Source organism: Cenococcum geophilum (genome assembly GCF_001692895.1).
Source record: "Cenococcum geophilum 1.58 unplaced genomic scaffold K441scaffold_16, whole genome shotgun sequence".
NCBI lineage: Eukaryota > Fungi > Ascomycota > Dothideomycetes > Gloniales > Gloniaceae > Cenococcum > Cenococcum geophilum.
The window spans coordinates 1782377-1796151 of NW_027137574.1; the positions used below are offsets into that span (position 1 = coordinate 1782377).

Sequence of the window (13775 nt, forward strand, 5' to 3'; positions counted from 1 at the left end):
AGGCCGCCGAGACGCAAGACGGTGTGCAGAAGGAGGTGATCCTTTCTCCCCTGAGGATTGGGGGCTCCATTCAAGTTACAAACTGCCACTAGCAACGCGAAGCAGCGGCGATTTAGAGTCTCGTTCTACCTGGCCTCCTTTTAGGGTCCTTAACAGTCTTCCAGCCTCGCCACTTCCTTCCTCGTACGAGTTGACTGGTCTAAAGGAGCCGCGAGATCAATATGCAACTCCTTTTCTAGGCCTTTTGGGCCTGACATCTACGGCAGTAGCAGGAAGAGGCTTATTGTTATTATCTCCTCCTCTCCAGCAAGAATGTATATAACCAATATAATCGCCTAAAATTGGTGGTTATGAGGAAAGCATATTCATTTCTTTTACAAAGCTTTATATGGAGTAGGTGAAGGCCTAGAAGCGCCTGAAGCTATTACCTCGGTTAGCAAGCACTGTCTGTTGTATAGCTCACTTTCCACCATTTGTGAGCAAAGTTTTGGCTACCGTATCTTTAAATAAGGGGTATGGGTATACAATTTTCGAATACTTGAAGCTAAGCAGAGCTCTGCTAAAAACTCTAAAATGAATCGCTAAGTAACGTACAAATCCCTTCTTAACAATAGCCTTTTTCCGGACCAATGAAGTGGCTGAGCTATTAAATTCTAGTTTTGATGCCTAAATGTCCTACTACTAAACTTATGCGGATAAAATGCGTCTCAAAAAGGAGTTAATGGCCCGCCAACCCATCGTATTGATCTCGAGCCGCGTCCTGCTAGAGCTCCTTAGTCTTACCACCGGCTTTCATCTAATCAAGGAGGGCTTCCATTTCTTTAACGCGCTGTGCATTACTCTTCTCCTAATTGAGCCCAAAAGTCCCGAGGAAGTAGAGAGTTCTCATGGCAAAGAGAAATACCGTAGCACCAAGATTCCCCCATGCCATCGCGTTCCAGCCTGCCACATTTGTAAAATCTTTTATCCCCATGGCCCACGCCGTGACGCCTACGTGTCCAATATCCGCGATCCATAATGCGGCGAGGTAAGCGCGTACGGTCTTGATTTCAGTTGTGGTGTTAAGAATGAAGAGACCAAGGAGCGCGAGGAGTAGGTAGCAGTTCCCAAGTTGAAGAGCGAGGATATGTTCGCTTAGATAGAGGTCGTGCGGTGCTTCATATGCCGTTTGAGATGATACGAAAAAGAATGGGGCCAGGAGAGGGCCAAGGAACCCGGAAACCCTTCGCGCGTGAGCTGGAATGAGACAAATCAAGCTGTGATAGGAGCTTACAGCGAAATTGGCTCGAGTATGGTAAAAACTACCAGAGGAACAGTAGGAAGTTGTGATGCCATGGCTACTGACTGGACCTGTATATTTCATCGGATGTATTCTCAGCGTTGAGTATTCTTCAGGAAGCTCTAGGAAATGCTTACAGATTGATAATAAGCCTTTATGCTCTTGTTTAGCCTGTGCAGAATTTCGTTAGGTGGGGCACTCTCACGCTTTAAGTCTTTCTCGAGCGTTTTCAGATCTTCCCGGAATGCGGTTTGAACGGCGCTGAATTCGTGGATTACACGACCAGCGCAAGGAGCCTGCAGAATCTGGAGACTAGAGGTGTTGAAGAAATCCTACCCTTTTTCCAGATCCGTCAAGCCACAGCAATTGCAATAACTGTGATGTGTGCTCTAGGAAGCCCAAGAAAATTCGATTGAAGTCACAATTGGATTTTGAGCAGCGCTAGAATTGCCGTCCGGAGTGAAGAGATTTCAGAAATTTAAAATCTAAGAAAGTAACGAAAAGTTAGCCTTCTTCTAAACAATCTTCGCTTGGACCATTGTATGCAGCATATAAACTTAAATGGTGTAGTTTTTGGCCGGGGAATCGTGCTAGAAATGCGCTTCTGAAGGTTACATCTTGAAAATTCCTAAATCAGAAATGTTCTGCAGAGTTTACTTACTTTTAGAACTCGGATACTTCCACAAACGTTTAATGCGGTTCAAGGGACTTTCAATAAACTTTATACAGCACTGTTGAGGCTTTAATGACTGTTTAAATAGTTCTTAAAGGAATCATTAGCTTTCTGGAAGTATATGAAACCAACACGCGTTTTTAGGATTACATGTCGGTATCCTAATGGATATTCTCTTCAGGGGACCTCTATCAAACCTCCTATGGTGCGTTCAAGATTTCAACTGGGAATTAGATGATAGCAGGCCTGCGCGTGTAAAGGATGGTTAGTATTGTCTCCCAGAGTTTAGGGGTGTTGGCTTATCTCGGGTGCTCGAGCCCTGTTTGAGGAATCTTATCTCAGTAAGCGACTCAGACGGCAAGGGCAAACTGAAGGCGCCCGCGCCGCGTACACATATCTCTGCGTTTGCTCTGGCAGTCTATTGGCACGATCCTAATGGAACGCCGATAGCTGTTTGCCAGGTTCCCGGGCTCCACCACGTGGAGGTACAAAGGCCGATTTTTGTGGAGCCTATATACAAAATATATAAAGTACTAAAGGTAAAAAATAAGAAGTACCTAGTTAGGATATAGTAGGCACCGGATAAAAGAAAATATAGAAATGCTAAGTATATATATAGCTAGCATCTAGTAGAAGTCTAGGAGTTAGATAACTTAATACTTTAACTAAAAGGATTCCATATAGAAGAATGCTTAAATAGATAATAGTAGTATAAATACCTAAAGAATATATATTTATAGTATATTAAAGAAGAAGAAGAATTAATTAAGTATTAGTTAAAAGTAGACTAAGTATAAATAGAATTAAGCTATTAGCTAGGAAAAGGGGAAGCCTATAGAACTAGAGGGAGCTAATAATAGACCCTTAGACCCTTAAAGGACTTTGAAAATAACACCTAAATCTATAAGTTAACTAGTAGAATTAATAGTTTAAAGTACTAATAGATAGTAAAGTAATAAGGAACTATATATTACTAGTAGTAGTTAAGTAAATAGGGCTACTATATAGATAAAAGGAGCACCTATATCTATTAGCTATGATTTTAGAAGATTTTAATAGCCTATAGAGGAGGTATTATTAATCTTAAAATAGGACCTGTTTAGATAACTATTAAAGGGAAACTAATTAAAATATCTTTTAACATCTTACCGTTTGGAAGAGATAAGGTAGTACCAAAAATGCCTTAGTTATAGGAATATAATCTAAAGATCAATTAGGTTATAGGTTAGGTTAATATTAGGATTATTTAACACCGTAAAATATAATAAGCAACTAGATTAGTATAGTACTAAGTTAGAGTAATATATAAGGAGACTAAGTAAGGCTTAAGTTATATACTAAAGAGATACTATAAGTAGGGCAAAAAGCTATAAAGCCTAGAAAGGAAAAGGCTGTTAAAGTATATAATACAAGACTATAAGATAGGATTAGAACTAGGGATAAGTCTAAAGTTTTTTCTAATCTATAACCCAACTAAAGAAGGATTAAGAGCACTTAAAGAGTTTATTTAGGAAAATCTATAAAAGGGATATATTTAACCATTACAATTATTAGCGGGATATCTAGTACTATTCGTACTAAAGAAAAATAGAAAACTTAGACTATATATTAACTATAAACAGTTAAACAGTATTACTAAAAAGGATAGATATTCTTTACTTTAATTAGCGAAATTTAGGACAGGATTAGTAATATATAAATCTTTATAAAGATAGATCTAAGATAGGCGTACTATTAGATTAGGATTAAGAAAGGCAATAAATAAAGGACAGTGGTAAAGAGACACCCCCTAATTGATATACGGACACCCCCCAATTAATACAAGGACACCCCCCACTAATTAAGTTTAGTTCCTCCCCTATTAAGTTAGAATATCACGTAAATTTAAGTTGTCTTGTAAGGCGCCGCGTGAACTTATTTAGGTGCTGCTACCTCTGCTTAATGCTTAATGTTTATAAACTGCATCTGCGAGCACGCCCGCGCTCACGCCTGTGCCTGCGCCTGGTGGATGCAGGTTGGTCTTACTATAGAGCGTGGTCGCGCCGACCTGTACACACCTTGCGCCCGCGCCTACGCCCACGCGTAGTATACCTGGCATTCTGTTTAAATGCCGATAGCTCGCGACGAGTTGATGTATTAACGCGAACGGGGCCAGTTGGACGGCTGCGGCGGCGCTTAACAGTTAAAGGTATGGCAAATGCGAGGTTTTAGGTATAGGCGCGCGACGGTCGCGCATTAATGCAGATGCAAACAACTTAAATTTACGTAATATTCTAACTTAATAGGGGAGGAACTAAACTCAATCAGTGGGGGGTGTCCTTGTATTAATTGGGGGGTGTCTATATATCAATTAGGGGGTATCTCTTTACCACTGTCCTAAATAAAAGGCAGCCTTTAGATTAAAGAAAGGACTATATAAGCTAGTAACGTTCTAAAAGCGAATTAATAGTATATTAGGAGAATACCTTAATAAGTTTGTTATAGTATACCTTAATAATAATAATATCTACTTAATAACTAAGATAGAATATAGAGAATACGTTAAATAGGTCTTAAAAAGACTATAAGAAGAATAGATACTATATCGGGAAAATATTCGCAGGATAAGATTCAAGTAGACTTTAGTTTTCGCGTTTCGCGTAATTAACATGCAATTTAACTAACTNNACANGTAATTAACTAACTTAACACGCAGTTNACCTACTTNANATGCAATTTAACCAACTTNANACGCAGTTAACCTACTTAANATGNAATTTAACTAACTTAACATATAGTTAACCTACTTAACATGCAATTTAACTAACTTAATACGCAGTTAACCTACTTAATATGCAATTTAACTAACTTAATACGCAGTTAACCTACTTAACATGCAATTTAACTAACTTAATACGCAAGTTAACCTACTTAATATGCAATTTAACTAACTTAATACGCAGTTAACCTACTTAATATATAATTTAACTAACTTAACACGCAATTAACCTACTTAATATATAATTAAACTAACTTAATATACAGTTAACCTACTTAACAACTTTAAAAGCTAACTGTATATTTCTTAACGTGCGATTAAGGTAAAGTTATATACTATATATTTAACTATTATATATAATCTTATACAATCTTATATAATCTTATATAAATCTTATAGTCTTATTACTTGGAGGCTCTGTATAATAGGCTCTACACGAAGCTCTACACGAGCTCTGCGTACAGAGGGCTCTGCACAAAGCTCTGCGTTAGAGGCCTTGCACAAAGCTCTGCAACAAAGCTTTGTATAAGGCTCTACACGAGGGCTCTATACGAAGCTCTGCGTACAGAGGCTCTGCACGAAGCTCTGCACGAAGCTCTGCACCGAGGGTCTGCGCGAGGGTCTGCGCGAGGGTCTGCGCGAAGCTCTGCGTACAGAGGCTCTGCACGAGGCTCTGCGAGAAGCTCTGCGTACAGAGGCTCTGCACGAGGCTCTGCGCGAAGCTCTGCGTACAGAGGGCTCTACACGAAGCTCTGCATTGGGTCCCCGCTATATTCCCGATAGCCTCTACACGTGCCTCTACCCTATGTAGCCACCCTTATTTTTTACCCTTCCCTTCCTTCTTTATATCCTCCCTACCTAGGGAGGCACCAGAACGGCAGCCAGCAGAGGACCGTTGCTAGAACTAGACGACCGTCGCCAGAACCAGATGACCGTTACCAGAACCAGACGACCATCGCCAGCCAGACGACCGTCGCCAGAACCAGACAACCGTCGCCAGAGCCAGACGACAACGACTAGCCCCAACACTATAAATGATTCGATCGATCGATCGAATTAAGGTAGCATAGACAGGTAGGCATAAACAGGTAGATGCTGACGGGTAGGTAGATGTAGATAGGTAGGTAGATGTAGACAGGTAAGCAGATATAGATAGGCAGGTAGATGCAGATAGGTAAGTAGATATAGATAGGCAAGCAGATATAGATAGGTAGGTAGATGCTAACGGGTAGGCAGATATAGATAGGTAGGTAAATATAGATAAGTAGATATAAATAGGTAGATAGATGCAAACAGGTAAGTAGATATAGATAGGTAGGTAGATACTAACGGGTAGGTAAATATAGATAGGTAGGTAGATGTAAATAGGTAGGCAAATGTAGATAGGTAGATGTAGATAGGTAGGCAATGCAAATAGGTAGGCGATGCAGGCAGGTAGGTAAGTTAATAGGTAAATAGGTAGAAGAGAACCATCGCTATATTATATTAAATTATCTAAAATAATAATATTTATTTTGCTAGCCTTATAAATAGCTTTAAAATAGCTTTTATTTATTTAAAAAATATTATTAGTATAAAAGAGGTAAATATAATTATGGTTGCCAAATGCGCAGATTACTGGCAGGTTACGCGTAGGTTACGCGTAGGTTGCGCGCAGGCTGCGCGCAGGCTGCGTGTTAAAAAAACACGACATAGGCTAGTCGGTCGAGTTGCTAAATGCCCTCAACTACGCGCCAATTGCGTCAACCACTAACCATTAAGGCCATTGAAAGGGTACCATATTTTGCCGATGTAGTAGCCATTAAGAAATATAAGTTTTTTTTAATAAGGAAGACATATTTCATTAGATTTATTATTAAACTAGAACGTATTAGTATAGCCCTAAAGAAAGTTAAAGCTATAGTAAGTTAGTAAAAACTAGAGAATATTATATAGTTAAGGTTGTTTTTAGGGGTTTATAATTACTATAGGAGATTAATTATATAATAGTTAAAGATATTAAGCCATTTACTTAATTAATAAAGAAAGACTAACTATAGGTATATAGAAGTAAGTAAAAGAGGCTATTCTAGGAATTTAAAAAATTGTTTACCTAGAATCTAATTTTGAAATCTATTAACTAGTACTAGAGATAGTTATTAAGATAGATATATTAGACTTTATACTTAGAGAATATTTACTATAAAAGTATTAGAATATATAGCACCTAGTAATATACTATAGTTAGAAGATAATACTACTAGAACTAAACTATAATATCTATAATAAGGAGTTATTAAGTAGAGTTATAGTATTTAAAAAAATAGAGAGCATTTTTACAAGGTATATAGAAACTATTTATAGTTAAAATAGATTATAAAAACCTAACGGGGTTTCTAATAACAAAAGAGCTTAACTAAAGATAGGTTAAATAGGCAGAAATGCTTATAAAATACCATTTTAAAATTTAGTATACTAAGGGTACTAAAATATATATATAAGTAGATGCGTTAAGTAGAAAGGCAGACTATAAAATAATAAAAAGGCATTAGGGACTATATTATAAAAAGACGAAGATAGGTTAATTACGTATAATTACCCTAAGATTATAGCAATATAAGAATAGGTCTATAGATTACTAGAGAGTATTTAGATATAAAATATTTAAGAAGCGTAGCTTAAAGATCTAGACTTAGAATAATATAAGCACTAAGAGGCTATATATATACTAAAGAATATTATAAATGAGTTTATTAAAGAATTCTATAAAGGAATAATATAAGGGCATAATAGAGCTATAGGCTTACTGTTAAGACTCTAAGCAGAGTATATTATTTAAAAATTTTAGGGATTAGTAAGATAAGTTATAAAAGAATATCTAGATTGCTAAAGAAATAAACTAATAAGGTATAAGCTATATAGGGGGCTATAACCTACTAAAACACTAAAATGTCTATAGGAGACAATATTATAGGACTTTATTATAAAGTTACCAATACTACAAGACCCTATTACCGGATAGGAATATAATATAATTCTAATAATAGTAGATAAGTTAACTAAGTGGGGCTATTTTATAGCATATATAGAAGATATTTTAGTAGAAGATAAGACTAAAACCTATATTAAAGAAGTGTTTATAAGATATAGAGCACTAATAAAAATTATATTAGATAGGGATTTAAGATTTATAGTAGTCTTTTAGAAAGCATTCTTAGTGGAGTAAGAAGTTTAGGTAATAACTTTTACTATATATTACTTGCAGATAGACAGTTAAATAGAAAGACTAAACTAAATATTAGAGCAGTACTTATAATATTATATTAACTATATATAGAATAATTAGGTATCGTTATTATTAGTTATATAATTTATATATAATATAACACTATAAAAAGAAATAGGAACGTTACTATTTAAGGCAAATTACAGATATAAGTCAAGAATATTATCATTACTATATTAAGTAAAGAAAATAAGTAAAATAGCTAAAAAAAAAATTAAGACTTTAATAAATCTTTATAAAGACCTTTATATAATAGTATACCTAATATAAAAAACAATAAAAAGGTACTATAATATTAAGAGATCTAATAGACCAGATCTTAAGGAGGGAGATAAAGTATAGCTACTATATAAAAATTTAAAAGTTAATAACTAAGTACAAAGTTAAACTACGTTAGACTAGGACTATTTAAAATTAAAGTAAAGATCTTAAAAGTTATATATAGGCTTAACTTACTAGCAAGAATAAAGATATACCTTATATCGCGATACTAGAGCTAGCATATAGAGATATTAAGCTACTAGTTTACGAAGTAGATATATATATATATATATATTCTATCTATTGCCTAATATAGTCCCTTTTCTAGGCCTATATAGGATTCTACCTTCTATTTATAGGAAAAATCCCTAGTAAGGGAGGAACCTAAGTATAACCTTTTAGCTAATCTTACGCCCTCTGCCTTCGCCTAGGCTATTTACCATTTTTATATATCTACCTTTTATACTATACTTTTAAGGCATCTTAGAGCTAGAGTGGGGCGTAACCTCCTATATCCTCCTATTAGATCTTATATAATATTTAAAACTACTAAAGAACTCCTTAACCTATAAGCCATTATACTACTATATATAGGCCCTACTTATAAAAAGTATTTAGGTAATATTATTTATACCCGCCCTAGTAAATAGCTAGTCCCTTACTATATAGTAGTTATAGAAAAGTATTATATAGCGTATAAACTTGTAAGGTAGTATTGCTAGGGTGTATAGTAGGGAGTAGGTAAGCCGAGTATAAGTTATATAGGAAGTTAATAGAAGAGGACGATATAGTAAAGAGTAGGCAATAGCCTCGTACAGAGACGAACTAATAAGGAGGGAAGGGCTGTAAGCCTAAAGTACTTATAAGGAGGTGCCAAGCCTAGCCTTCGGCTAAGCCTTAGCTACCCCTTAGAGCTCCTAGGTAATACAGCCGAGTAAGGGACTAAAAGTACCCTTATATTGCTCCCCCCTTAGTTAAAGCTAGCCCCTAGCCCGTATCCTAATAGATTAATTCTATATATAGAAAGGTAAGTAGTGTAGAAGCCTTGCTTATATAGGAGAATAAAGAAATAGGGGAAAAGGACTAGCCAAGCAGCCTTAATAAAAACCTTAACCTATGGCTAAAACCCAGTAGGAAAAAGGGCCTATTTTAGGTAGAAAAAGAGCGTCTACTAGGGTAAGACTTAATCGCATATAAACAGTCTTAGAGATAATCGCCTATAATTAAGTCTTAACAGCTCTATAGCTAATAGCCAGATAGTCTCTACTTGGAGCTAGCTTAATCGCAAGAATATCCCTTATATTCCCCCCCCTTCTTATGGTTAGCCCCCTTTATTACCTTATAATAGCAGGAGATTATAAAGGGCTCGTCCTAGAAGGGGTTTGGAGAAATATTGGTATTTAACCGTAATAGGATCTTGTAAGCTTTTTAAAGTAAGCTAGAGCTCTTAGAGCCACTAAAGCTTTATAAAGATAATCGCGTAGAATCTTTAAGCTGCTGCTATTCTCTTAGGTAAGCTATAGCTCTTAAAGTGACTAAAGCCTTATAGAGATAATCGCGTATAATCTTTAAGCCGTAGCTTATAAGACCACCTATAATCTTAATAAGCCGTAGCTTAAGGTAAGCCGTAGCTTATAAGATCTTCTAGATTTTAAAGCTATAGCTCTTAAACAAGTCGTAGCTCTTAAAGCTATAGCTATAGCTTAAGGATAGCATTTAACCGTAATAGGATCTTATAAGCTAAGCTTATAACTTTAGAAGAGACAATTACGTATAATTAAGTCTTGGCAGCCCTTAGGCTAACAGCTAAAGAGTCTCCGGGTTAGGCTGTAGCCCTTAAGTAATTATAAAGAATCTAAGAGCTGTAGCTCTTAAGGTAAGTAGTAGCTTATAAGACCACCTATTATTACGGACCTTATATTAGTAGTAGTGCAACTACTAAGAAGGGATATAAACGGGTTAGTTAAGATAGTACGGGAGGCGCTAGAACCGATTAAGCTATAGGATAAGGGGTAGCTAAGTTATATGGCTAGTTACGTTATAAGTTCGGAATATAGGAACGTAGGAATGTGGGAACGTAATATACTAACGTACCGACGTACTAACGTACTGAATCCTTTACTATGGGGAGGAGTTATATATTTAAGGACACGCGGTCTCTATAGATAGTTTCTCTTTTTTATAGTAAATCTTAGAATATAATTAGAGTTAATCTATTAGGTAACCACTCCACCAGTTATATTTACGTTATTAACTATTCTATACCTATATACCTAGCCTATTAATGGGTCTACCGTGGTATTTTCTATAAGGCTTTATTATATATTTACTACTAAGGTTATAGTAAAAGAAGTTAAATAATATACTACTAAAAGCAGTAGCCATAATAGCGTTGACGGCAGCGACTATATTAAGATTAGGTAATAACACTAGTATAGTAAACACTAACTCTTAGCTAGTTACCGTTAAACAGCTATAAAAAATAGTTAATTAATTAATGGATAATAATAAGATATTTAAAGAAAGGATTACTAGAATCGGAGCAGCTAAGGTTAAGTTACCCTTAATTAAGCGATTCTTACTAGGGGAGAAGTTAAAATTTAAAGGATTCCTTATATAAATACACTTTAAGGTTACCTAAAAAGGAGTTAAACGAGGAACGCTTATAGATTAAGTTACTTATATAGGATTGTTCTTAATAGGAAGAGCACTTAAGTAGTTTAAGCCTTACCTTACGGAGGTATAGGAGTACGGCATAATAATTACTAACCAGGAGGTATAATATATATTCTTAAGTTAAAACGGGTTTGTAAAACGCCTAACGCAAATATTTAGAGACCTAGAGGCAACTACTATGGTGGAAAAAAAGCTTTAAAACCTAGTATAAAGGACTTTAGTAATTAAGTATATAACGCAGTTTTAAATATTAGCAATATAGGTTAAATAGAACAATAAAGCGCTTATGGCATAGTATAAGCAAGGACTTAAAGTAAAAGTTTAGGACGTAATTATCCTAATAGAAGATGCGGATACTCTTAGGGATTTAATTAATTAAGTAATTAAGATTAATAATAGGATCTACTAAAGAGAGTAGACTAAAAAAGGTTAGGATGGAGTTTTATAGTTATATAAGGCGTAGGGCATATAATAATAAAGTTAGAGTTAGAAACTATAGTATAGCGCAAAGCTAATAGACCTAAGTAGTACTAAAAAAACTAAGAAATAAAATAAGCGACTATAGAAACCTAGAGGATAAGGATTAAGTAATTAAAGGTCTAAGAAATAAAGGCTAAACTAGGGATCTTAGTAATAGAAGACGTTTAGGCGGACTTTATAGCAAGAAAAATGGTTTAAAGAAGGAGCTTATATAAATTACGGAAAATAGAGTTATTACGTTAAGGACTATAGGAGTAGTTAAAGTTACTATATAGTAAAAGGAACGAGACTAGTAGAAGATATACACGTATAGAGGGATAATAGTATACTATAAGGAACAAAAGAATATTTAATTAAAAGTTTTGCGTTTTGTTATAATAACGTATACTAAATTTATAAGGACATTAAGTATAGCGCAAGCTATTAGCTATAGGAGCTAAAATTAATAAAGTTTAGAGGAACTAATAGACTAGTTTATAGATTAGATATTAAGGATAATAAGTTTAATATAGGCGAAATATTCTGTAATAATAAGGTAATAAAGGCAGCTTACTAAGAGTATATAGACCTTAAAGATGTTATAAAAGAGGTAGAGGATAATTCCACTATAGAATGGGGAACATTAGTAGGGATTAAGACCTCACTAGATATAATATCTATTACTTTATAAGACGTAAGAGAAGTAGGACAGTCTATATACTACTATAGATTGGCTAGTAATTAGGAGCCTTTATAAACTTAAGTTGGGCCTTAAGGTAGCGGAGGCACTAAGGCGTTACTTTATAAAGGATATTATCAAACTCTAGCTTACAAATGTTATATAGTGGACGATCTCTATGCCTTGCTAGGGTGATTATATAGTTATTTATCTTGTTCTTAATAAGGTTTTTAATATTTTAAACCACGTCGAATAAGTCGCTAGAAGATACTTAGAGGAAGCTCTTTAATCTAGTATGCGAGCCCTTAAGTCGCGACGTAATACGATTTCCAAAGTGTATTTAAAGATTAGTATAGTAAGTTATAAATTCCCTTCAGTATGGCCACCACTTATTATATAAGTAGTTAGTAAGGCGCTCCTAATTATAATAGTCCTCTATAAGCTTGTCTTAGGTAGTAGTAAACTTCTTAGAGGACTTTTGGCTATAATAATCGACCTAGCGCTTTATAAAGTTATTATAGTGCTCTTACGCCTTATCCTTTTCCTTATCTAATTGATTTACTCTTATAACCTAGTTATTCTATATATGCGTAAGGACGTTCTTAGCAACGTGCTAGAGGTAGAGTAGTTAAGGAACTAAAGGAAAATACCACTGTAGTGCGTTCTTAAGAGCTTGCTCCTTATCTATAATTATAACATTTAGAGTAATATTATATTAAGAGTAAAGAAGATAGATCTGTTAAATTGCAAAGTTATAATTATCTTCTATTTTACCTAGCAGGAAATAATAAGCAAGCTTAAAGTTCTGCCTAGTATTACTATATAAGGGGATCTTATAGATAGGGGGCTATAAGGACACAATTGTGGAATAGGATAGATTGGTAAGAGAGACGAATTCTTAAGGAGGTAAGGCCTCTGGGATTGTAGAGACTATATACTACGGGTACGTACCTCTAGTATATAATTAGTAACTATTTAAAGGGCGTTTAGGGGTTATTTTAAAGGCAACCTAAGGTGTCCGCAATAATATCCCTTATATTGCCCCCCCTTCTTATAGTTAGCCCCTAATCGCTATTACCTTATAATAAGGAGATTATAAGGGCTTGTCCTAGAAGGGGTTTAGAAAGATATTAGAGAGGTATTAGTATACCGCTGTATATTATCTATCTATCTAACCCCTGCTTTAAACTCCTGAAAAACCTTAATAAGGAAAAAATATAATTAGAGAAAAGACGTGAGGATTGCTAGGAGACCTATTAGAAGCCTACTAAAAGCGTGCTGGTAACTACCTGGGCTAATATAGGGATTTTTATATAACTCTACTTCTAAGCCTTTATATCGGTCTATAATTAATTATAAGTATTATAGGTAATTTAGTATTCTAGTATAGTTCTATAGAACCTTTTAGTATAGGATTTAACGTATAGAGCCTTAGCTTATTGTTATCTTTAACTACTAAGATATAGTCTATAATTCTTTCTTATAATCCTTTTTTTATAATCCTCTACGTTACTAGCGTATTACTCCCGTATTTGCCCTTAGGCTATTAAATGCGGTTAAGGTATTAATTAGTTAGTTAAAGATACTTATTTCTTAAGATTTAGTATATATACTTTTAAATCTAATAGTCCTGTGCCGTATATTTAGTGTAGCTCTACTACCTAGCAAATAGGGACATTTTGCAATAGTAATTGTAGCTATTATACGATTATTAAGAACGTTTAT

General features: G+C 34.8%; 1 protein-coding gene across 1 annotated transcript; it reads right to left on the bottom strand.

Annotated features, from left to right (window-relative positions):
• Positions 1-847: 847 nt before the first annotated feature.
• K441DRAFT_686525 (uncharacterized protein) lies at positions 848-1335 on the bottom strand (the record flags this gene model as incomplete). The annotated part of the gene is made up of 2 exons (XM_067651999.1): positions 848-1223; positions 1274-1335. 2 exons carry the CDS (start codon positions 1333-1335, stop codon positions 848-850), a joined length of 438 nt encoding a protein of 145 aa, XP_067505190.1.
• Positions 1336-13775: the final 12440 nt, after the last annotated feature.